General features: G+C 33.4%; 3 protein-coding genes across 4 annotated transcripts; 1 reads left to right on the top strand and 2 right to left on the bottom strand.

Moving 5' to 3' along the window:
* The first annotated feature begins 3,319 nt into the window (after positions 1–3,319).
* On the top strand, positions 3,320–4,387 carry LOC18010147. The gene has a single exon (XM_006392213.2). The coding sequence runs from the start codon at positions 3,465–3,467 to the stop codon at positions 4,098–4,100; it is 636 nt and encodes a 211-aa protein (XP_006392275.1). The 5' UTR covers positions 3,320–3,464; the 3' UTR covers positions 4,101–4,387.
* Positions 4,388–5,289: 902 nt separating this feature from the next.
* On the bottom strand, positions 5,290–6,512 carry LOC112082101 (heavy metal-associated isoprenylated plant protein 1-like). Of its 2 annotated transcripts, none has more exons than XM_024149197.1 (3): positions 6,377–6,512; positions 6,063–6,228; positions 5,290–5,669 (listed from the first exon to the last, which is right to left on the bottom strand). In XM_024149197.1, the coding sequence occupies exons 1-3, from the start codon at positions 6,437–6,439 to the stop codon at positions 5,473–5,475; spliced, it is 426 nt and encodes a 141-aa protein (XP_024004965.1). In that variant the 5' UTR covers positions 6,440–6,512; the 3' UTR covers positions 5,290–5,472. The 2 variants fall into 2 exon arrangements, with proteins under 2 accessions (XP_024004965.1, XP_024004970.1); XM_024149202.1 differs by having other exon boundaries at positions 5,290–5,601.
* Positions 6,513–19,912: 13,400 nt separating this feature from the next.
* On the bottom strand, positions 19,913–22,051 carry LOC18010191. Its single transcript, XM_006392212.2, has 5 exons — positions 21,481–22,051; positions 21,247–21,388; positions 20,712–20,871; positions 20,149–20,301; positions 19,913–20,061 (listed from the first exon to the last, which is right to left on the bottom strand). Exons 1-5 carry the CDS (start codon positions 21,998–22,000, stop codon positions 20,056–20,058), a joined length of 981 nt encoding a protein of 326 aa, XP_006392274.1. The 5' UTR covers positions 22,001–22,051; the 3' UTR covers positions 19,913–20,055.
* Between the last annotated feature and the right edge of the window lie 1,263 nt (positions 22,052–23,314).

The raw sequence follows: 23,314 nt of genomic DNA, 5'->3' as shown, positions 1-23,314 counted from the left end.
TCGAGATCTTTTTTGAATTAATATAAATGGATATGTTATAATAATGTTTTTTATAATCGTTATACTTTTCGGATTTAATATGAACGAATATGTTAGAATAATGTTTTTTTAATCGCGGTCATATATATACTAAATTAAATAAATTAATAGAAACAAATTATATATAAACAGAAAAAAATATTTATTACTTATCAGAAAATTATATCTAAATAAAAACAAAAACACAAATTATATTACAAAATTTAATAAATTATAAATAGTTTTTATGTGGATGCACTGAATAGAATCTAATATTTTTTATAGTAAGTAAAACGTATAAATAGTGGAATTTCTGATACCAGTATATCAAAAACAGTCGTTCTCCCTAATAATTTCCAATGTTGCATCGAATGTTCCAATATAAAAGGATTTTTTTACTTTCTCACCTAATCCTGAATTCTAACTTGCTCCTTAAGCTGCGTTCAAATTCATGGATTGTACATTGTAGGCTAGTAGCTTCTTTTTCGTTTGTTGTTTTAGTACCTAATCAATTGTATATTTGTATTTAAGTAATTTCCACCAAATCATTTGTCTTTTTTAATTAATTAATACAAGATTAAATCGGTAGTAAAAATCATTTTACGGCTGTATGATATAAGTATATAACTTAACGTTTTTTATCATCTAGCATTTCATTTGTGTGAACTCGTTAGGTTTTTAAACCTATTTTCAACTATTATTTGCTTTGGATCTAAATGATAAAGTCCACACACATTTATTTTTGGTTTCATTTTCAAAAAACTTCATACTAATTACTTTTGACCATTGCTCATATATTAAATATTTTTTTATCTAAGCTTCGAATGTAAGATCTTGGATTGATTTCCAACAACTTGTATTATTAAAAAAGTAGCAATAGTATTTCGTAATTTGCATCAGAAATTTAAAGTTAAATCTCAATAACTTATGTAATTTGATTATTTGACAACACTGTCAAGGCAGAGGTTAAATCATTTACAAACATAAAGAGATTTCTACCATATCTATCTATTTGCTGAGAGGTTTTTTTCAATAAAAATTATTGCTTTTAACATAAAGTTCATGCCAGTAAATCTATATGCGTGTTTTTTTAACAAAAATAAAACATCCCATTTTGATTTAACGACTCTGTTAACAAAAAAAGTTAAATATTAAAAAAACTTACTGAAGAAACATACAAGTTGAGAAGTTTGTACCTGATTCATTTTTAGTCGACGGAGTTTGCCATTAAAACTCTAATAAAACATATACATAGTATAATTCCAATTTTGAATATATCCAATGTTTTTTTTTCTCAGAATCAGTTCTTTTCCCTATTAATTTTCAACAATGCATCGAATGTTCCAATGTTTTGTAGATTTAAAAAAATGATTTTGTTGACCCTTAAGCTCCGTGCAAATTCATGGATTGTACATTGTACAGGCTTGTAGCTTATTTTATTATTATTTTAAATACCTAATTATTTGTATTGACTTTGTTTTTTTTTTGCTAAAAATATTGACTTTGTTTTTCACCAAATCAGTTAGAGTTGTCTGAGCATTTCATTTGTATTATTGAAAACAAAAAAGTAGCAATAGTATTTCGTAATGTGCCTAATAAATCTAAATTTTAAAAGAAACCTATAAACATTTTTCTGCATTGGCATATTTAATCCATTAAGTGTTGTCATTAATATTGAGCACCATTACTCATTCATTACTTTACTAGTAGCTAATCATATATATTTAAGGTTAGTAATTAGCAACATGTACTAATTTACATGGATTTTTTTTGTGTTCGGTAATCTTTTTTTTTATATACTTGCATATGACTTAATTTGTGGAAATTTTTTCTGAAACCGTGTATGCATAAGAATCTTTTACTTAAAAAAAAAAAAGAGTACGAGTGCGCCAATGAAGTTAAACTAATTGATGAGATCATTGTACTGAAAAAATTATAGAATGAAGAGATAAAGATTCTAGAAGAACATGTCAAGTCTTGAAATTGCAAGTCATGGAATCCTTATCATTATGTCTAATTAGTTCTATACTTCTATGTTTATCTTTTATGTCATTAGGTCGTCTTTATACTATTCCACCTTAACAATTCGTTACGTACGTATCAGTCATATTAATTACGGTTAGAGTGTAATTTGTTTGATTATACTAATAAACATATAACTAATGATGAAGCATTTCTTGTTGACTTTTAGATCGTTATCGAGAAACTTTTATTCAAAACTGTTATCCAAACTTATAACTAATTTGAGAAAAAAGATAACAAAATTTTAGTATAGTTCTAACTAATTCGATCACTTTCAAAAAAAATATATCTTAATACTTTCAAATTGCCTTAACTGCAGAAATTCATCATATACACTTAATGCCTCAGCTACTAAAATTACGATGCGTTCGTATTCGGAGAGGAAGAAAAACAGGATTGTTTTGTAGTCCGGCCGCAACAAACTGCTATTAATTGCTATCTCATTAAAAATGATGCATGTATCTTTGAGTGAATATAAATACTAGTATTAATACTAAACAGAGGGTGCCAATTGCCACATAAGATATTAGACAAAACACGTATAGTAGTTGTCACATGTGCATTAATGATCGAGAAAATAAGCCACAAAAAATCATGTGAACAGTAATGATATCAAGTTTTCATGCTAATCATGTTTTAGAGCTAACTTAACTGACCTAACGTGGGTTTAAACAAGGTTTTCATCACCCAATTTTTGGCAAAACTGTTCAAACAATGAAATAATTTGGCAAAAGAGTAAATATTTGTTTATATTAACATGCTTTAACGGAATCTCCAATTGCATAGTTTTATTTAGATTATAAGGTTTAAAAACTTCCCTTAAAAAAAGTTGCCAAAAAACAGATTCAAAACAAATTGCTAAAAAAATATCGATACGTACCATCAAATTATGAAACTATAAATACTTGTGATGAAGACTTTTCACTAGATTTTGCTTTTTCCAAAGCCAATAATACTATTTTTTTTTTTGAAACAATAATATTTTTTTTTCTTGAACTTCTGCCGCAAGAAAGTCAAACAATAAGACCAACATTATACACATACGCCATGATGTCCATTTGTTCGTGGAAACTTCTTTCTTTATCCACACATAATAAGAAAATTATCAAAAGATTATATAAAATTCTAGACCCTGAGACTTGACCAAGTTATAACGCTTCATTTCATCAGATCCGGTCAAAATCTTAAACCAATATTTTTAATATTTACAAACGATATTGTTGTTATCGGTTTAATAAAAAATAATATTCTTGTCGCGTCAAGCCTTTTTAAATTTAATACAAATCCCGTATATTAGTACTGAGGTCGTCTCTCTTGTCTGTAAAACATATCCTCAATAACCCAAAAAAACAAAGCCAAAAAAACCTTGAAACTCTCCTAATCTCACAATTAAAGAAACCAAAAGATCATCGATTGAAACAAAAATGGTGAGCCCATTTAGATCTCCTTGTTCTTCGCCAAGAAGATCAAGAAAAGAGAGCAAGAACCCTTATTCAAATCGTGGACTTGACAAATTCTCGGAGCTTCTCTCAGAGCTTGACGAGAAGAGACAAAGTATCTACTCCAAGAAGCTCGATTCCGATGGCCCGCCTCTTGTCCGATTCGTGTTCACAAGCTCTGGTGAGTGTGTCCCCGTCGTGATCAAATCATCTTATCTTCATAAACAGAAGAAGACCAAAGATGTTGCTGCTGCTAAAGTCAAACCAGTGGTCAACGAATCTAAAACAGAGGAAACGAAGAAAACAGAGCCTGAAGCAGAGCAGAAACAAAGCTGCGTTTTGGAGGAGAACCTGAAGAAGATCACGAGACCGAATCATTTCTTGCCCGTGACTGTGATCTTGGTTCTTGTTTTCTTGGTTTTCTTTGGAAGATCTGTTGCGATTATGTGCACTTGTATCGCTTGGTACTTGGTTCCGACGATCAAGGAACAAAGCGGAAACAGAGGATCTTCGTTGTCTTACACGATGAAGAAGAGAGATTTTGCTAGGAAATTAAGTATTGAAAATAGAGCATCGTTTAATCCAAGAACTATTCGTGATCATTCTCCTCCTCTCAAGTAGAATTTTCGTTTCTTGGCTGCTCGTGAAAAAACCGCGTGATCCAGAAAAAACGTTTTTTTTTCTCTGTGGGAAAGTTCTTTTGTTTATTTCTTGTTAGTTTTTGTTTGTTTATTCTCTGTTTCTTTCATAGTTGTTAATTTTTAGACAGCTGAATTAGCAGAAAATTGTGTATCTCTTTCTCTTTATTTTTTTTTCTTCTTAAGGGTTTAATGTTTATAAATGTGTATATATGCAATTGGAATTTGTTCTTGGTGACAGATTATCTACTGAAACATAGCTTGAACATCTATATCAAAATCTTATATATAAAAGTTGCTCAACTCTTTCCACATCAGCATTTTAGAGTAAATATGTGAATGACATGTGTCATATTTTAAAGAAAATTAATTAATAAATTTTAATATTAAATGTTAAACCACTCAAAGAAAATGAAAAGTTTTTTTTTATTAATTGATTCTTAAATAACATTTATGTAAATATTACAACAAAAATTTATGTTAAAAAAAAATTAAGAATTAGTGTTTTTAAAAATAATTTTTTTTATTTTTAATAATATTATATTTTAATTTAATTGATTCATAATAATATACTAACACATAACAAATGATAAATATATATTTTTCAAAAAATATAAAATATATAAATTTAAAATAATTGAATAAACTCATTTAAAATGAATGTTTTTAAAAATAAAATTAATTAAAAATTTTAATATTAAATTTTAAACTATTAAAAAAATAAAAAGATATTTATTAATTGATTCTTAAATAACATTTATGTAAGTATTTAACAATAAATTATGTTATAATTAATTAAAAATATTGATGAATATATTTTTGATATAAAATCTTGATTTTTTTTTAATGATATTACATTTCAAATTGATTGATTAATAATATATTATCATATAACAAATGATAATTATATATTTTTTTAAAAAGTATAAAAATATATAAATTTTAAATAGGTAAAGAAAAAAACCTGCACGTTACGTGTAGATATTCACCTAGTAATACTAATATTATATTAATTTATTGAATTGATAATATAAAAAAAAAATCTCAATTGTTTTAGAGCATCAGACCACCTCCAAGAGCCTCTTCAGGGTTCTAATCATTATTTTTAATAGTTATATTCTTATTTTTTGTTTTAGAACCTTTAGTAGATTCTTTCAAAATTTTATGGTCCAATGGTAGGATACGAAGAAGTGAGGTTCTAAAAATTTTTTTTTTTTTTTATGTATTATTACTTACATAGCCAATAATCATTGTCTGGTTATTTGAGAATCATTGTCTGGTTATTTGAGAAAGACGTGTTTTTATAATCAATCGAGTCTTATAAACACATGCAATGAATGTATTTTCAAGGTGAATCAGAGCCTAACCATAGTCTTGTTGTTGTTCTCAGCCTTTGTGTCATTGCTTGCTTTTGCTTCTTTCTTTGGTTTTGGAGATAACAACTCAATCTTCTTCATGCTCTTCTTCTGCAATTGCTCTGTAACCTTCATTGGTTTCATAAATCCAATCAGAGTAAGAACAACAACATGATCTGCTCTTACTGTTTCAACACCTGAAACAATTACAAAAGAGAGAGTGTTGAAGCAAATCAATTGCAATTTTTTGTGTTAAGGTCCTACGAAAAGATATTCTTAGATTCCTGGAAAATCCTAAACAGAGATCACTCATGAAACAAAGACGCACAAATCCAAAAACACTAGAAATCAACTTCCTCACAATTGCTGCGTTTAAATGACGGAAACAGAGCTCCGATTCTGTAATTAGATCCAGGAAAAAAGGAAATCAGAAACTCATAAACCATTGAAGGTTTTGGAATGCTCGATCGTGATGGGAAAAATCAAGCGCAGAGGAAAACAGACGAGACATAAAACATGACGCGATCAATATTGAAGATTTCTTAGGGATACTCGATTTTGATGTTCTAAAGTTTGATGAGAAATCGGACCTTCTAAGCGACGAGCTAAAGTGACGATTCTCGCGATACAACCATCGCAATGCAAATCGACGCTGAGAACGACGGTGACGTATATGACCGGCGACGTATCCTGTCCCTTCTTCTTCTCTGCATGTCCTTGCTCATAGTCATGCACCATTTCCGTCTCCATCTTCTTCTGCGAACATCAAAAACCGGAAAAAAAACTCAAAAAAAAATCTCATGAATCAGAAGGAAAAAAATCAAAAATCTTTGACGCATTTGATGAATCGATGGAGAGCAAGAAAGAGAGAGAGAGAGAGAGCGAGTTTGGGAGTGGCTGAAACCTGAATCAATCGCCTTTGCATGTCTTCGATATCTCCGGTGCCTTGAGTAGTCGCCGCCGCCATCGACTCGCCACCGGAGCTTGTGTCGGAGAGCAATCGCCATGTCTTTGATATCACCAAAAGAAATGTCAAAGGAGAGAAGATAGAATCTCGAAGCCTCTGGTTTAACCAGAGTGTCTTATTAAAAAAACAAAAAAAAGTTAAAAACATCCGACCAATCAATAAACGCCACGTATAAGGCTCAAAAGAGGTTCTGCAAACTATAAAGTAAGAACTGTCTCTGTTTAATAATGCCATTTAAATCTTTTTAATTATAATTACCTTAAAGAATCCCTACTGATGCTATGGTTGGAGCTGTTCTCAGCAACCCAAAAACCCTCATAAGTCTCTTATTCAATATTTTAATATTATTATTGGATTAGACACTTACTTAAGAAATCTAAGCAATTTGAAAGATGCATTGGTAGAAACCTTAAAAATCCAATTCTGCTTTTAAAAGTCAAAACTCTTGATTTTTGCGAAAGATGCTCAGCATCTCCAAGCTCGACTTCACAGCCTTTTGTTTCCAGCCTGACCTGAAACATCACACTACAAGAAAACAATCGTTTTCCAACGGTCCATTACGACGGTTTTTAAATCGTTGCAAATTGACAACGATTTTACGACGATCTAATGTCTAATTTAAAAACCGTCGTAAAACCGTCGTATAAAAAAATCGTCGTAAACTCGACGTACAATTTACGACGAATTACGACAATTATACATCGATAACGAGAGATTTGCTAGTAAATATAAAACCATCGTAAATTCGTCGCAAAATTACGACGAATATACGACGACTACATTTCGATGTACATATTACGACGATTTTACGTCGAAAAAGGAGTTAGGTGAAAAACATTTAAAACATGTTTATCTAACAATTGTAGATGAAAAATTTTATCGCAAAATCGTCGTAAACTCGTCATAATATTATTGTTGAATGTAAAACCGTCGTAAAAAGTCGTCGTAAAAGCGTTGTAAAGCCCGAAATTTTCCTATAAATAGATCTTCATTCCTTCATTCAATCGCAACACATCATCATTCAAACATAAGAGCATCTTCATCTTGGAGACCCATTGTAGGTCTCTTAAATTTTAGTATAGTGTTGTAAATCCTTATATATTGGGTTGTCCATTGCCGGAAACCCGAATTAAGAGTTATATTACTTTGAAAAAAAGAAGTAATAATATTATAAGGTTAATTTACTCTATTCATGTGGCTAGACGTGACACAAGAGACCATCTCCTTTATTGTCTAATCAATAAAAAGAGATAGTATTGTGAGTTTATTTTCAAGATGTCTATATACGAGCTAAGAAGTTGGATGTATATGCGTAAAGATTCAGATGGGGCGTTGACAGAAGAGTTCAAGAACGGGTTAGAAATATTTATGTATCAGGCTACAAATATGGAGAGAACGAAAGATAGTGGGAAGATGTTTTGTCCTTGTTTGAAATGCAAGAATACGAGGTATACACTAACCAAAACTGTGTGGACGCATTTATTAAATAGAGGGTTTATGCCGCAATATTTTGTTTGGTATCTACATGGAGAAGGATATGGCAGTAATACTGGGAATGCTGGTAGTAGTAGTAATTATCAAAGTCATGTTGATATTGATGAATCGAATTATGGTCATCAGCCTAATCAGTATCAATATGACCAAAGTGTAGATCATGATAGGATGCACGAAATGGTGACTGATGCATTTCATGAAACGCATACGGGTAATGATATTGAGGAACCTAATGTAGATGCCAAACGATTTTATGATTTGTTAGACAATGCTAATCAGCCAATCTACGAAGGATGTAGAGAAGGCTTGTCTAAATTATCGTTGGCAGCTAGGATGATGTCAATTAAAACATATCATAACCTGGCTGAGGTTTGCATGGATGATTGGGCTGATCTTCTGAAGGAGTATCTACCAGAGGATAACTTGGCAGCGGGAACATACTATGAAATTCAGAAGTTGATTTTTAGTCTTGGTCTACCTTCTGAGATGATAGATGTATGTGTTGACAATTGTATGATTTTTTGGAAAGATGATGATCAGCTGGAGGAATGTCGATTTTGCCAAAAACCAAGATACAGGCCGCAAACTGGTGGGCGTAAAAGGATACCGTACCAACGTATATTGTATCTCCCTATAACTGATAGGTTAAAACGGTTTTATCAATCTGAAAGGACAGCTGCTTCAATGAGATGGCATGCGGAACATACACAAGTAGATGGAGAAGTTGTTCATCCATCAGATGCAAAGGCATGGAAACACTTCAATATGGTATACCCAGATTTTGCTAAGTTCAAACGGAATGTCTATCTTGGTCTGTGCACTGATGGTTTTAGTCCATTTGGTATGTCTGGTAGACAATATTCATTATGGCCAGTAATCCTAACTCCTTATAACCTTCCTCCAGATTTGTGCATGCAAAGGGAATTTCTTTTCCTAAGTATTTTGGTTCCAGGTCCAAATCATCCGAAGCGAGCTCTCGATGTATTTCTTCAGCCACTCATACATGAGTTGAATCAGTTATGGTATACTGGCGTTCGTACATATGACTGTTCTACGAGGAAAAATTTTACTATGCGGGCTGTGCTAATGTGGACAATAAGCGATTTCCCCGCTTATGGTATGCTATCAGGATGGACTACGCATGGGAGGCTATCTTGTCCTTATTGTCTTCATCGAACTGATGCGTTTCAGCTAAAACATGGTAGAAAAACTTCATACTATTTTGCGCCGAAAGTACGAACACGCAAAAGAGCTACTCGTCGATATGATGATGGAGGAGTTGGCCATACATATGCCGTTGAAGGTGTACCTGACATATTCTTGCCGATTGGACGTCTTAGTGGAAAACTAAAAGATGTTTGGTGGTCCAATGAAAAAGATTATCATAGTGCACATACGTATATCCTGTTAAATTGTGAAGAGTTGTCATCGTATGAAAGGTACCTTTTAATTTAATTAATAATATCTTTTTTAAAGTTGTCAGTATTAATAACTATTTGTTGTTTTTCTCAGCACATTTGTTGATGAGGTTAAAGAATGCATATCTGGGGTTTCTGAAACTGAAATCAATGATCGTAAAGATCAACACTATGCCCAGTGGTTAAAAGGACAAGTACGTTTAAAATTTTAATTAAAAGACTACTTTAATTTGCTATATATCGAAATCAAGAAATAAAAGCAGAATTTTTTTCATATTAGGTGGACCCGAATGATCCGGATGAATTTCCAACATGGTTCCATGAGTTACTACTAGGTCCGATGGCCAAAATAACTACAGCCTCAATGTATTTCACTCGGGGCTATGTTTTTCACACATACCGTCACGGTGCAAAGCGGGCGACAACTAACTATGGAGTTTGCGTGAGGGGTGAAATCGATTTTTATGGAATTGTGCAAGAAATAATTGAAGTAGAGTATCCTGGATTGTTAAGGCTGAAAACTGTTCTCTTCAAATGTGATTGGTTTGATCCAACTGTTGGACGAGGGGTATGTCTAAACAAGTTTGGAGTTGTTGACGTGAACAAATCACGACGGTACAACAGGTTTGAGCCATTTATATTAGCTTCTCAAGCAGAACAGGTAACGTTTCTGCCATACCCTCGAGTTCGATCAACAAGAATTTCATGGTTAGCAGTAGTTAAAGTGGCTCCGAAGGGCAAGATTGTAGGGGTTGAGGATGTTCCACTTCAACATGACACTTGCGTAGATCTGTCTGAACCAGATGTTGATGAGGAGATTTCCTTAATAGACCCTCGGAACAGGCAAGTTGAAGATCTTCCCGATGATACAGAAAAAGAAGGTGATGATGAGTTTGCTGAAACCGATGATGACGATTTGGCGGAAGAAGACGACGGTGATGGTGATGAAGTAATAGAGGAAGATGCATCTGATTGAGTATCATGCATTGTATTTAGTGAATGTTTGTTATTATGTAATTTGTAACTTTGTTTGTTTGAATTTTTTAAAAACCCTAAAATTCGATTTTACGACGGTTTTACGACGGTTTTTCTAAACCCTAAACCCTAAGTCTAGGTTTTAAGCTCTGAATGAATAGGGTTTCAACATTACAACGTCTTTACGACGAACCATCGTAATATCGTCGTAAAGTTACGACGATTTTACGATGCGTACACTATTTCGTCGTAAAATCGTCGTAATGTTGAAATCCAAGAATTTGAATCTTTTATATCTTATTGGTTGTAAGGTATTTCACAAATGTTTTTGATTGGTTATCTTATTTTATATGAAATGCTATCAATCTGATCAAAATCAAAAATTTGAAAAAAAACATACATATTTACAAGTTCATGCTTGTTTTCGTAAATGTTAAGTGAAAAGTTATATATTAGATTACGGAATTTCAATTTTTACTATCTCATGTCATAAATCCATCATACATGCAAAGTTGTAAACCTTTTGTTATATGTTAGGATACAATAACCTTTGCATTGTTCTTTATGCAATATCCCATTTATAAGATTTAGGGTTTACTCACTTTTTAAAAAAACATCGTAAAACCGTCATAATATAATCGTAAATGTACGACGGTTTTACAACGATTAAACCCAAAACCGTCGTAACGTTTGCACCGGATAGGCTCTTGATCCGAGGCACGAGGTTATGAATGTTTAGGCGTTACGACGATCTTACGACAGTTTTGGGTTTAGTCGTCGTAAAACCGTCGTAACGGTCAAATGCTCCCATCACGACACGTGTCATGTCATGCAGTGGATCGACTGTTATACAACCGAATCGTTGTAAAATCGTCGTAATGTTACGACGATTTTACGACGATCACAAAATCTATATAAGGGATGCGAGATTTCCTCCTTCGTCGCTCATTCCTCTCTTCCCTCTCTCTCTCTAGAAATCTCTCTATCTCTCTAGAAATCTATCTCTCCCTACTCTCCAGCCAATTAATTTGTAAGTATTTTTGTTAAATTAATTTCATTACATATTATTTTAGATTTAGGTTCGAAATTTAGATTTAGGTTCAGAATTTAGATTTAGGTTTCGAAATTTAGTTAGGCCCGGATTTTGGTAAATTTAAATAAATATTTGAAAAATTAGTAACTAATTTTATAAATATTTTGTAGGTTCTGTCGATATGGCTCCTCGAGCTAAGAGATTTCACTACCGACAGCTCGTCGATTCTGACGGTACGGCCCCGTCTACCTCGGCGACCGGATCAGCCATCCCGGAGTCCTCAGGAACACAACGGACGGTTTCCCAACCGGTCGTTGTTCCGCAGCCGGCACTGCCTCCACCACCACCAGCCGAACCAGCGGCTCCCGCACAGGCCGATCCTGAGGCTGATCCGATCCCACCTGTACCGTATGCCCAGTTTACGGTACATAATCTTCTGGCGCAACCCGGTCGTGAGACCATGAACTCGACCCGGATCGAGCCCCGGGCACTTTTTGGTACGTAATTTTTTTTCTACAATATTTTTAAATTAATTAATATTTATTCTTATATATTTGATATTAATTTACTTTTTCTCTTTCCATTTGACTAGGTTTACGACCGACAATGCAGTGCGTCGTAACATTGCAGATATCATCAAAGGGTTTTTCGTACAACCCCATACCAGCTGGAAGAAGCTGGATCAGGCCACACTTGACACTTGGTTCAAGTGTTTTGCGGTAAGTAATTTACCATTTCGTTTAATTGTAATTTTAAATTTTAACTTTTTACAATAATTACTAACTTCTTTTTTTTTTCCTAGCAAAACTGGCATTGGGAAACATCCGCACACGGACGTGTGGAGACGGCCTTCAAGGAGAAGGTCAAATTTCGCCTCAACAACACCGTTTCCGACTGGAAACGGAAGTGGGAGGTTGACGGTGACAAGGCCAAGCCGGCGCCTATGGCCAATACCGTCAGGTGGGGCCTTGTCTAGTACTGGTTGGATCCGCACAACCAGACTACGGCCGCCAAGTGTTCTGGATCTAGGTAAGTAGTTAATTTCAATAATATTAACATTATTTTTTTTCTTATAATAGATTCTAATGAAAATATTTTTCAGGAACGCTACTGACGATGCGGCAAATCGGAAGAACGTCCCGCACACTTCCTTCCAGATTCCTTTTGCCGGAAGACGACTTATGATGGTAAGTAAATTTAAATTACTAATTTTTTTGTTTTTAAATAATTAACTCTTATTTCTCGATACTAATTAATTTTTTCATTTTGATTTTGTAGGTCGATGATAACGGAGGAGAACTTCCTCCGATGACGAAGGTTTTCGCCGAGACGCATAAGAAGCGTAACGGCGAATTCACGAATCCTCGGGCGGAGGAGATCTACAACGCCGCCTGTGCGGCGATCGAGGAGCGACAGACGCAGCTGACTCAGAAGGCGCGTCAAACGTCTCCCGGAGGTAGCTCGGTCCAATCGACCCCGGCGCTGACGGTGGCGGAGATGGACTAGATCTTCGAAGAGGTAAATTTAATTACTATATTTAATTAATGTAACTTTAGTTTTAAATTAAATTTCTAACCATAATGTTTTTAAAATATTTGTAGGTTGCCCCAAAGAAAAAGGGGCGGGTATTAGGGATGGGGTCCATCCGTGATACCCGAGAGCTACGGCGACTGGTCACGTCCGGGTCCCGGATCCGGTTATCTGCCAGGAGATCGACCAGATGCGGACCCGGTACGAGACGAGGATCGACCAGCTCTACGGTCTCTTCGAGATCATGGGAGCCGACAACCCGGACCTCATGGCGCAGCTGATGGGGTTGTCGGAGCCGCCGGGTCATCCACTAGGACGCAACCGCCAGTGCATACGGACGAGGAGATATTCCGATCTCTCGGGGTTGAGCCTCCTAGAGCCGGAGATCAGGCGCTGGCGGAAGCATCAAACCGAAGATCCGGCAAGGAACAAGTCTAGGACGATGGGGAGGAGGCCGATGACGGGATCGACGATTTAGATTTAGATTTAGATCTGTAGGGTTTTTATGTAAATTACAATTAATTTTAATTTCAAATTTTAATAAATTTTAAATTGTAATTTTTTTTTTAATTTAAATTTTAATTCGAATTTTTTTTTAATTTTCAATTATATTAAACGTCGTATAATCGTCGTAATAGCTTTATTAAAACTGTCGTACATTCGTCGTAAATATTACGACGAATTTACGACTAAAATATACGACGATAAATACGACGATTATACGTCCGTGCTTTACGACGATTTTACGACGAAATGATTAAATACTTTACGATTGATTATCGAAGATTTATGCGTCGTACATTTTACGACGATCTTACGTCGACCATTAACGACCACTTAACGACGGTCTAGGCGAAGACCAAGTCGACGCAATTCGATGTGAATTCGTTGTAAACTGTACGACGCATTTACGACGATTTTGTTTCCCTCGATGTTACGACGAAACGAAACCGTCGTATATTATACGACGATTTTACGATGATTTGTCTATTACGACGATGACTTTACGACGATTTTGAAATCGTCGGTAGTCCGTCGTAATAGCCCTATTACGACGAAATAACGACCATTTCGGCCGTTGTAAAATGATGTTTTTCTTGTAGTGCCAGCTCTATTTGCTCCAGCGACTTCCCACTTGTCTTTGGAACTAGCACGTACACAAAAATAACCGATAGCGCAGACACAAAGGGGAAGACGAAGAAGGTTCTTCCGAAAGTGATGGCACGTGACATAGAGAGGAAGGACATGGCAACAAGACCGCTGCAGACCCTATTCCCCACAGCTCAAAGCGCTGATGCCTGAGCTCTTAGCCGTAGCAGGAAGATCTCTGACGTCAAGACCCAGCAAACAGTTCCCATCCCAATAGAGAAGAAGGCAACATTGCCACAAACAAAGAGAAGCGCCAACGTTATGCCAAGCGTTCCTTGGCCGAGAAATGTGAGAGTGAAGCTGAGACTAAAGAGACACAGAGTCATTGACTAAAGCCAACGTTATGTCAAGCGTTCCTCTTTTTCTTGTTTGACTAAATTGGTGAATTTTCAAAACACAACTTGACCCCAAAACCAAAGGTTAGATATACAAAGCCGATTCGATTTACCAGTCATGAATGCTTGCAAATCAAAATGCTATGGATCGCTTAACACTTATCCTCTACAAATATCAATTTCTATTGTCATACCCTAAATCTGTATCGATTGAACTCCCAATCTTGGAAAATTCTCAAACATTCCTACCCTCTAAAGCAAAACCAATTCACGCGACACAAAGAACTAAGATAAAAGCAACAAAACCATCGAAGCCCAACCCTGAACACGAAGGAGAGCATTTGAAGAAGACAATCGACCAGAAATGGGATTAGGGTTTTCAACACTTACCTGCGGCGCCGTGACAGAGTTCAGAACCCTCTGATTCAGAAAAACGACGAGTCGTTGGAGAACCCCTCTCAGTCGAAGCAATCGCCAGAAAATTTCAGCGAGTGTAAACCAAGCAAAATAATTAGATTTTCCCCAATATTTTTTGACCTCTAAACGCGTGACACCTGGTCTAAGAGACGTCTCTCTCCGTCGCCAGATAAGAAACGTTTCTACAATTTAAACACAACTTTCTCAATTTTCACGATTAAAAAATTTGAAGAGACCCATTAAAAGATCCTGTTAATGATGGTCTTAAGAACATATTATATTAAGAGCATGTTCAATGCAAGAATCTTTATGGGATTTTTAATTAATATTTAATTATAAAATTTATGTTAAAAACCCTTGTTAAGAAACATTTGTTTTCTTTGCTTCAATTGTGTAATCCTATTAGGCTATGTACAATGAAGGTATAGATAAATAACTATCAATTGTTGAATAGATGCAATGAAGTTGTTGAAATCGTGTTGGTAAAAACTGTGTTGATAATTTACAACATGTTGAAACTCAAAAAATAAGTCCCTCAAAAGCCAGGTGTTGAATTTTAATTGGTTGAAAATTAACAGAATAAATAAATAAAAAAATTCAGACACTGAGTTGTAGATTGGGAAAGGATAGTAGTTTGTAATTGGTTGATGAGATATCTAAGATATTTCTCTCATCCTAAATAATGTAAACTCAATTATTTCATATTATATATATATATATTTTTTTATACCAAAATTCATTATTCTTTTTTCTCTATAAATACAAACTTTGTTCATTTGATTCGGACACCAAAACAAATCTATCTTTTTACTATAATTGTCTATTTAGCCTTTGATAAAACTCTTGTTTAGAGCTTTATTGTGTGTGTTGAGTTTATTGTTTGTGAGTTAAGCTATATGTATATTATTGGTTATGTTGTGTGTTTGTTTAATGTAGTTTAATGTATTGCATTTTATTTTGAGTTTTTTTTGTTTATTGTTTGTGAGTTAAGCTATATGTATTTTATTGGTTATGTGTGTTTGTTTAATGTATTTTATTTCATTTTGAGTTTTTTTTTTGAAAAAAAATTATTTTTATAATGATTATCGTTATTTTTATTTTATTACAAGCAAAACATTATTAAAAAAAACAAATAATAAAACGATTATTACTAAAATTATTAAAATCCTATTATTTTAATTTAATTTTAGTTAGTAATATGTATTTGCAAAAACAAAAACATAAAAAAATTAAAAACTATTTAAATAAAAATAATGGAGTAAAGTGTTGAATTTTATTAAACAAAATCATTGTAAAGGAAAGGGTGTTGAAATATTAGGTGGAAGAGAGAGAAGATGATGTGGAGTATAAGGGTGTAGATAAAATGAACCAATGTACATAGTCTTAGGAGTTCTTAAAAAAATTAATAATTTGATTTTATTGTAAGTAAAGTTTATTTTTTGAATAAAACATGACATAAAAACATTTTAAACATTTTAAACATATATTTCTAATATTTATATTATTTTTTAATGAAAATTAATTTATTATTTTTAATTTTAATTATTAATTATTAAATATAATATTAATATATAATTTAAACATATATTTATTAAATATAATATTAATATTATTTTTATTGATTCTTTCTCCAAACCACATGTATGCATTGCAATGACTACACATATAAGCTTGATCACCTTCATCATAATAACTTATGTAGATTGATTATAAAATATATTAGTAACTCGTTTATTCGAATATATGGTTTTGAAATAGTATAGATTTTAAAAAAAGTTACCATTGGTAGCCAATCCAATATCAGCAAAATCGGAACACTCGATTCTTAAAAATTGTTGGTTATTTATAACTTTATCAGTTGTATCTTGTGATTTAGATAATTTTTCTTTGTGATGAGTGTCTTCATTTTCGGACTCATCAGTTGTAACAAAACAGATAAAATCATCTATTCCGTCTGGTTTGGGTAAGAGATCTGCTTAAATATTTCAATATAATATGTCAGACACAGAGGGGAAATTTATACAAAATTATATTTCGAGGTAGATAAAGACTAACTTGTGTTTTGATGATTATGACGTGCTCTTTTTGATCGCAAAATTTCCATCCTTGTTTTCCTGGCCATTTGAGAACGTTTTCTTTTCAAGGTAATATCATCTCCAGTTTGGTTAAACATGGTATCTTCTTGTGCATATTGCTGGCTTTTCGAAAGTAAACCTGCATAATTGAATAATTAATGTTTTAAAAACTTGATATTAAGATAGATTTATTCAATGAGATAGAGTTAGTAATAATAGTGTTAATGTCACGTCTATTAAAAGTAGGAATCGGTTTTAGTTTTGGTGTTCTCGGTCTATATTTCTTCTTTGGAGGTATCACTATAGAAGAACGACTACCATTTTATCCTGCAAATGATTAAACTGTTAAAAATGACATTGAAAATATGAATTTTATATTTTAAATTTATTGATTGAAAACCACGAATATGGGGATCCATATATATATCGAGATGTAACTTGTCACACCCAAATTTAGGGATAATATACCCAAATTTTAAGAAAACTTGTAACACCACGGGTCTACACTCTACTGGATGGAAATAAAGAATGACACAGAGCTATAGATGAGGTCTCACGATTGGTTAGTGCTTTGCAGTTAAATGAATGATTTATAACAATATTTAGCATATTGTAATTAAGTACACCATAAATATGGCAAAATCTCTGGCATATATTATCCGAAGACCTTACAAACAAATAAACGCCATAAATTGAATTTCTTCCAATGGAACTTAACTAACCAGAAGATTCAACAATATACACTAGTTGAGTTGCAAAAACTCTTAATCCAAAATTGGAAATCACTTTATGATATTTCAAATATGCCAAAACCAGATAAATATAATGAGCGAGTTAAAACACCTTGATTTCACAAGAGAGGAATTACAATGTCAATGAATAACATGTGAATTCCTAAGTATTTTTTTTGTCTAATTATGTCCACGTTAAGTATTTTTTTTTGTTTCTAATTATGTCCACCTTCCTTTTTTTTTGACGTCAACAAACTTATATTGATAAAGCCCGCTTGGGCAATTACAACAAAAGGAAATCGGAAGCCTATTGAAATCCAGTACAAGCCCATCATTATTTCCAAAGTACTAAAAGATAATGATAAGCCACAATATAACACGTGTTAAACACGTGTAAGCTTTAGGTTGAAAACGAGATAAGTGGTTGCTGACATCATCGCCGTCGAGCATCATTGCCGTCGCGCTTCACCGCAAGGGCACGCTAATTTTCCGAACAAGTCTTCAGTACCACTCCATCTCCTTCCGATTGCTTCCACCTTGATCTTCTCATAGACCTATGGTTCTAAGAGATTCTTCTTCTCCTTAAAGTTGCTGCTATTCCACCAAACTTCATGACCTGTCTCCCTTTGTCATGAAATGCTTCTTTATCGGGGACAATTAGAGAGATAAAACTCTCGGCCGAAATGAGCAGATGAAATTAGAAGATGAAGAAGTTGAATCATAATTGAACCTCTATGAGATCTAAGAAGATCTACACAAACCAAATCCGTTAAACGGAAATTTATTAATCCAACTAGATGATATATGAACATGATTCACTAGTTGGAAAGATAGATCCGATTTAGATTGGAAATACAAAAAAAGAAAACACTCTCTCTCTGTGAAAGATTTTTAGAGAGTGAACAGAGAGAGAGAAAAGTCGCAATAATGGAAATTATGTCCACCTTCCTAAGAGCATCTCCAATGGTTGACTATATTTTTAGCTCTAAATATAGAGATCTCTAAAAATAGAGAAGAAGTTTACTCCAATGGTCATCTCTATATCTGACTCTAAAAATAAATATTATATTTTATTCTTTAGTATTAATTGCTGATAAGGTCCTCTACTTTTAAAAAATTTAAATTTATTCCATATATTTTATTTTTAACAATAATTCAACATAAACATATTTTTAACATTAACTATTATAAAAATTTATTACATCACATAATTAAAAAATTAACAACTAATACATTTTTTAAACATCAGTGTTAGTACATTTTTTTAAGCATCAGAACTCAAAGAAGAAAATAAAGTTTTACTTCAGAACTTAAATTCTATACAAGATCCAAATATTCGTGAACATGTTCAAGCTGAACAAAGACGAATTTTAAAAGAAATGGGTTGATCAATAAGCTCCTTCTACATCTATTTCATTCGGGCAATATTTTGGTGATTTTCATGGAGGTGGAAACAACTTACAAGAGTATTAGATTACTAATCTAATAAATTGTGTGAAGTTTTCTTTTTAGTATTTGATTTTTATCTTTAAATTTTAGTATTAATTATGTATTTCTAATTTTATTATTTGTTATCTTATTGTATTTCTTTGTTTAATATATATTGTTATTAAATTTTAAGTTAAAATAATGTTCTAATAAGTTATTAGTAGTATAAATTGAATTCCGTTTAATATTGTTAGTTATATTATAGTTTAGGTATAAAATAAAAATATATTAAAAATAAAGGATTGTTTTGTAAATAAAAAAGTTCTGCTCTAAAAATAGAGCCATGAACAGTATTGCTCCAAATATAGAGCAACACTGTTCATTTCTCTATTTATAGAGCAACATATAGAGTATCATTGCAGTTCATTTTACTCTAAAAATAGAGTTTAGAGTAAGATATAGAGCACCATTAGAGATGCTTTAAGTGGTTTCTTTTGTCTAACAACGTCCAATATCATCATCATAGCGAAAAAGACTTTATAGTTTTAAGTAATCTGTCTCATACAGTCATACGCATTGTAGACATCAATTGTCAATTTACTTCAACGGAAGCTTTTTTTTTTTATATAGATTACGGTCCTCTCAAGGAGTTTTGAGGTTAACAGTTGTTTATCGATTATCTCACTCATTATTTTGTCCGGTTTCAAATGACTTTAATTCTCTTCTTGTTATTTATCGGATATTATCTAATCAATGAGAATTATGACTGATTACTTATGGATATGGTTTGCTTCTAGAATTTTTGCTACTAGAATTGTTTTATTCAAGTTGTAACTTTTGTTAAAAACTAAATATAATACTCCTGATGTTGAAAATTTTACCCAAAAAAAAAAAACGATTGATTCTTTTACCATAAATAAAAGAAGAATGATTCGGCACAAGAACAAGAATCAGATCCTGAACTTAGACATCTTCAAAAGATCATCTTATTACAAATCCACCAAAGTTCATATAGATCTCATCTCGGTGTTTTACTCCTGCCAAATAAACAAATTTTTAAGACATCAGAATCATCTTTGTCTAGAATCAGTAATTTATGTTATAAGATCATAAATCACACATACCCTGAATCTCTTTCGGCGTAAATCATCTGTATTGTATCCAATAGCATCGTTTTTGTATCCTCCATCTCTGTGATCCAACGCCTTCCTTGAGTTCCTGAAGAACCCAACCTTGTCCCATGTTAGTTCATAGTCTGCCTTTAGCCGAGTACCTTCCTGTTCAAATGACAACAAAAACAGAATACATCAGTCATGTTCCAATGCCTACAAGTTGCCTAATTCTTCTAGTCATGTTCCAGAGCCTACAAGTTGCCTAATTCTTTCCCCATAAACAATCAAACAAAATTCCATCTACTTACTTTTAAACAAAAGCTATTCAACAGGTATGCCTATGTTAAAGAGCCGGTCACACAGCAGCAGAACCTAGTTTTGCATACAATCTAGTTCAGGATTCAGCAAAATCATCCAGCAAAATCATTTTTGCAAATGAATAAAATTCATGTGTTATTTAAGACGCTTACGCAACAGCAGAACAGAGAGAGCTACTAATATTCAACAATCTCCCATTTTCCCAAAAAAAACATTTGTTTCTAGTAAAAATGCTTCTTTGCAGTATAGATATTAACCTTTTGCATTGAGCGACCACAGAAAGCCTTCATGGCATTCACGAAGTCATTGTACTTCTCGAACTGAACCACGATCTTACAATGGAGACCTGACGCGAGGTCTCCACTGTCCTCATCAGCGTCCTTACCTAGATCATCGTCCTCAGCAACATTAAGATTCCTATAGAGAATGAGTTAAAGCAGCGGAACATGGATCCAAGGAATAGAATACTCAAGCACACATGTTACAACAGGTTACAATGACCATTATCAGATAACTAAAGCAGAGAGATCAAAACTGAAACCATAATTAGTTGTTAGGTACGATTTTTATCCACCAATTCCACTTAACCAAGAAACGTTCATACAAAATGTCTGTTCTATACACTTCTATGTCCAAATGTAGATGCATGACATCTACCGAAAGCAACACGAAACCAATGGATAATTGCAAGAAGCGAGCCATAGATCAATCTCCGCTCCCATATGTCACATTCGTGAAGCACATTTGGCACAAACACAATCAAATTAGACATGAAAAGAGACAAAAACTTACTTAATTTTCCCAAAGGTGGAGAAGATTGTATGAGTAACCAACATCGAAGGTTTCGATGAAACTCTTGGCTCTGCAAACCATCTTGATGGCACACCCCTCAGTACTATCGTATCAGCTTCTCGCCTTCCTTCCCTTGGATGTCCTGCAAAAGCAAATACCCAACAACAACAAAAATTAAAACACTTTGCAACAAAATCATCAAAATCAAGTTCCAAATCAACAAACCCAGATTACCAAAAGCGTAATATTCCTCCCAATCCTTCTTCAACCTCTCGAAATCATCAGAAACCGGAAGCACAACAGTGAGATTATACTTCACTCCTTCCAAATTAAGCTCAATACCATTCATCTTCTCCACCAAAACTTTCCTCCAATCAATAAACTTCTTCTCCAAAACCTTCACATCTCTCTCTCCATCATTGTCATCATCCTGCTTCTTCCTCTTCCTACCTTCCAGAAACCCTAAATCGCGGATAAACAGCGACCCATGAGCGACTGGCTCTTCACGCTTCCGTTTCTTCAAGTCCTTGTGACGCCGAACAACGATATCTTCCTCCGGGACCGTCACGGAGGGGAAGATTGACTTCTTGAGGAAATCTATTAAAGATCGCTTGAGTTGCCATTCGTCGATGGGCTTCGATACGGAAGGTACAAGAGGGTGGATTGTGAGACAGAGCTTGACGCGTGCGACGAGAGCGAGGCCGTTCTCGATTTCTAGGTTTTCCGTCGGAGATAGCTCTTCTAATGATCGCATTTCTTCGCCGCCGATGTAAATTCAAAACGCGATTTGGCTCTTCGAAGTTTCTTCGTGCTTTTGACTGACGAAGATAGTGAATTAGTTAGTAGTATACTAAACCGAACAAAACTAAACCGTAAAACTAAACCGTAAAACTGAACCGTAAAACTAGACCATCCGATAGATCGGATCGGCAAGTTTGGTTTAAATTTGGATTCATGATTGTTTGTTTTTCCTTTTTTTTTTTTTCAACTATCGTCAAGATAATTAATCTATTTTTTTTTTTAGAAATGATGATTAATCGATCATATTCTACTGTCTTTAACACTTGCAATTACGAAAAAAAACTCTAGAATTCACATCGCAGATATTTCTACACGGCTACACCATATCTACGATGAACAATTTTTCTTACGATAATAAACAAAATCATAACGAACTGTTACTTGCAATTAGGTGGAGACCCGCGCGATGCGCGGATTTACAAGATCCATAAAGTTGAGTACTTATTTTTTTTATAATATTAAAATGCTAATGTATTTAGAAACTTTTAATTTTGGAAGATTATTCGTAGTAATAAAATTGGTTAGTTTGATAATTGTATTTTTTTTAAAATCATTAATTCTACAAACACCATTAACACCATTCGACGATGAGGACAATCATTAATAGAAAAAGGATAAGTAAAAGGATAAGTAAAATAAAATGTTATTTAATAAATAATTAAATAAACTATTTAAATAGTAAAACTCTAAACTTTAAAAAAATTTATTGTTTCCTTACATTTTGAAAGACGGCTTTGTATACAACATTCAAAGTCTTGGTTTGTGGCTGACCCATTGTATCCGCTATCAGAATCTTCAAACCAGCTTTTGAAATAACACGTGATATAGCCACATAAAGTTGTCCATGGGAAAATACTGGTTTTGGTAAATATAGGCCAACCTTTTGTAAAGTCTGTCCTTGACTTTTATTGATAATCATTGAATAGGCGATAGTTACCGGAAATTATCTACGCCTCATTCTAAAAGGAAAACTTGTCTCTATGGAGGAAACAAACATTCGTGGGATCAAGACCTTTTGACCAATATATTCTCCATTTATGTGGCTAGCTTGAATAATATGTTTGGCCAACTGTGTTACCAAAAGTCTTGTTCCATTGCATAAATTTCCTATTTTCAATTTCAATTCATGGTTCGGCAATCCCAAGATCTTAATACTATTAAGATATTCCATAACCTTTGCATTTATTAATCTGCAAAACTTACTCTATTAAAATATAGGTTATTCTAAATTACCTTTTTAACGAAGTTCTAAAATTATCATTTTGGC

Source organism: Eutrema salsugineum, unplaced genomic scaffold (assembly GCF_000478725.1).
Source record: "Eutrema salsugineum unplaced genomic scaffold, Eutsalg1_0 scaffold_8, whole genome shotgun sequence".
NCBI lineage: Eukaryota > Viridiplantae > Streptophyta > Magnoliopsida > Brassicales > Brassicaceae > Eutrema > Eutrema salsugineum.
Note: the sequence above shows the minus strand (reverse complement) of the source record. Positions and strands in the feature narration are given on the sequence as shown.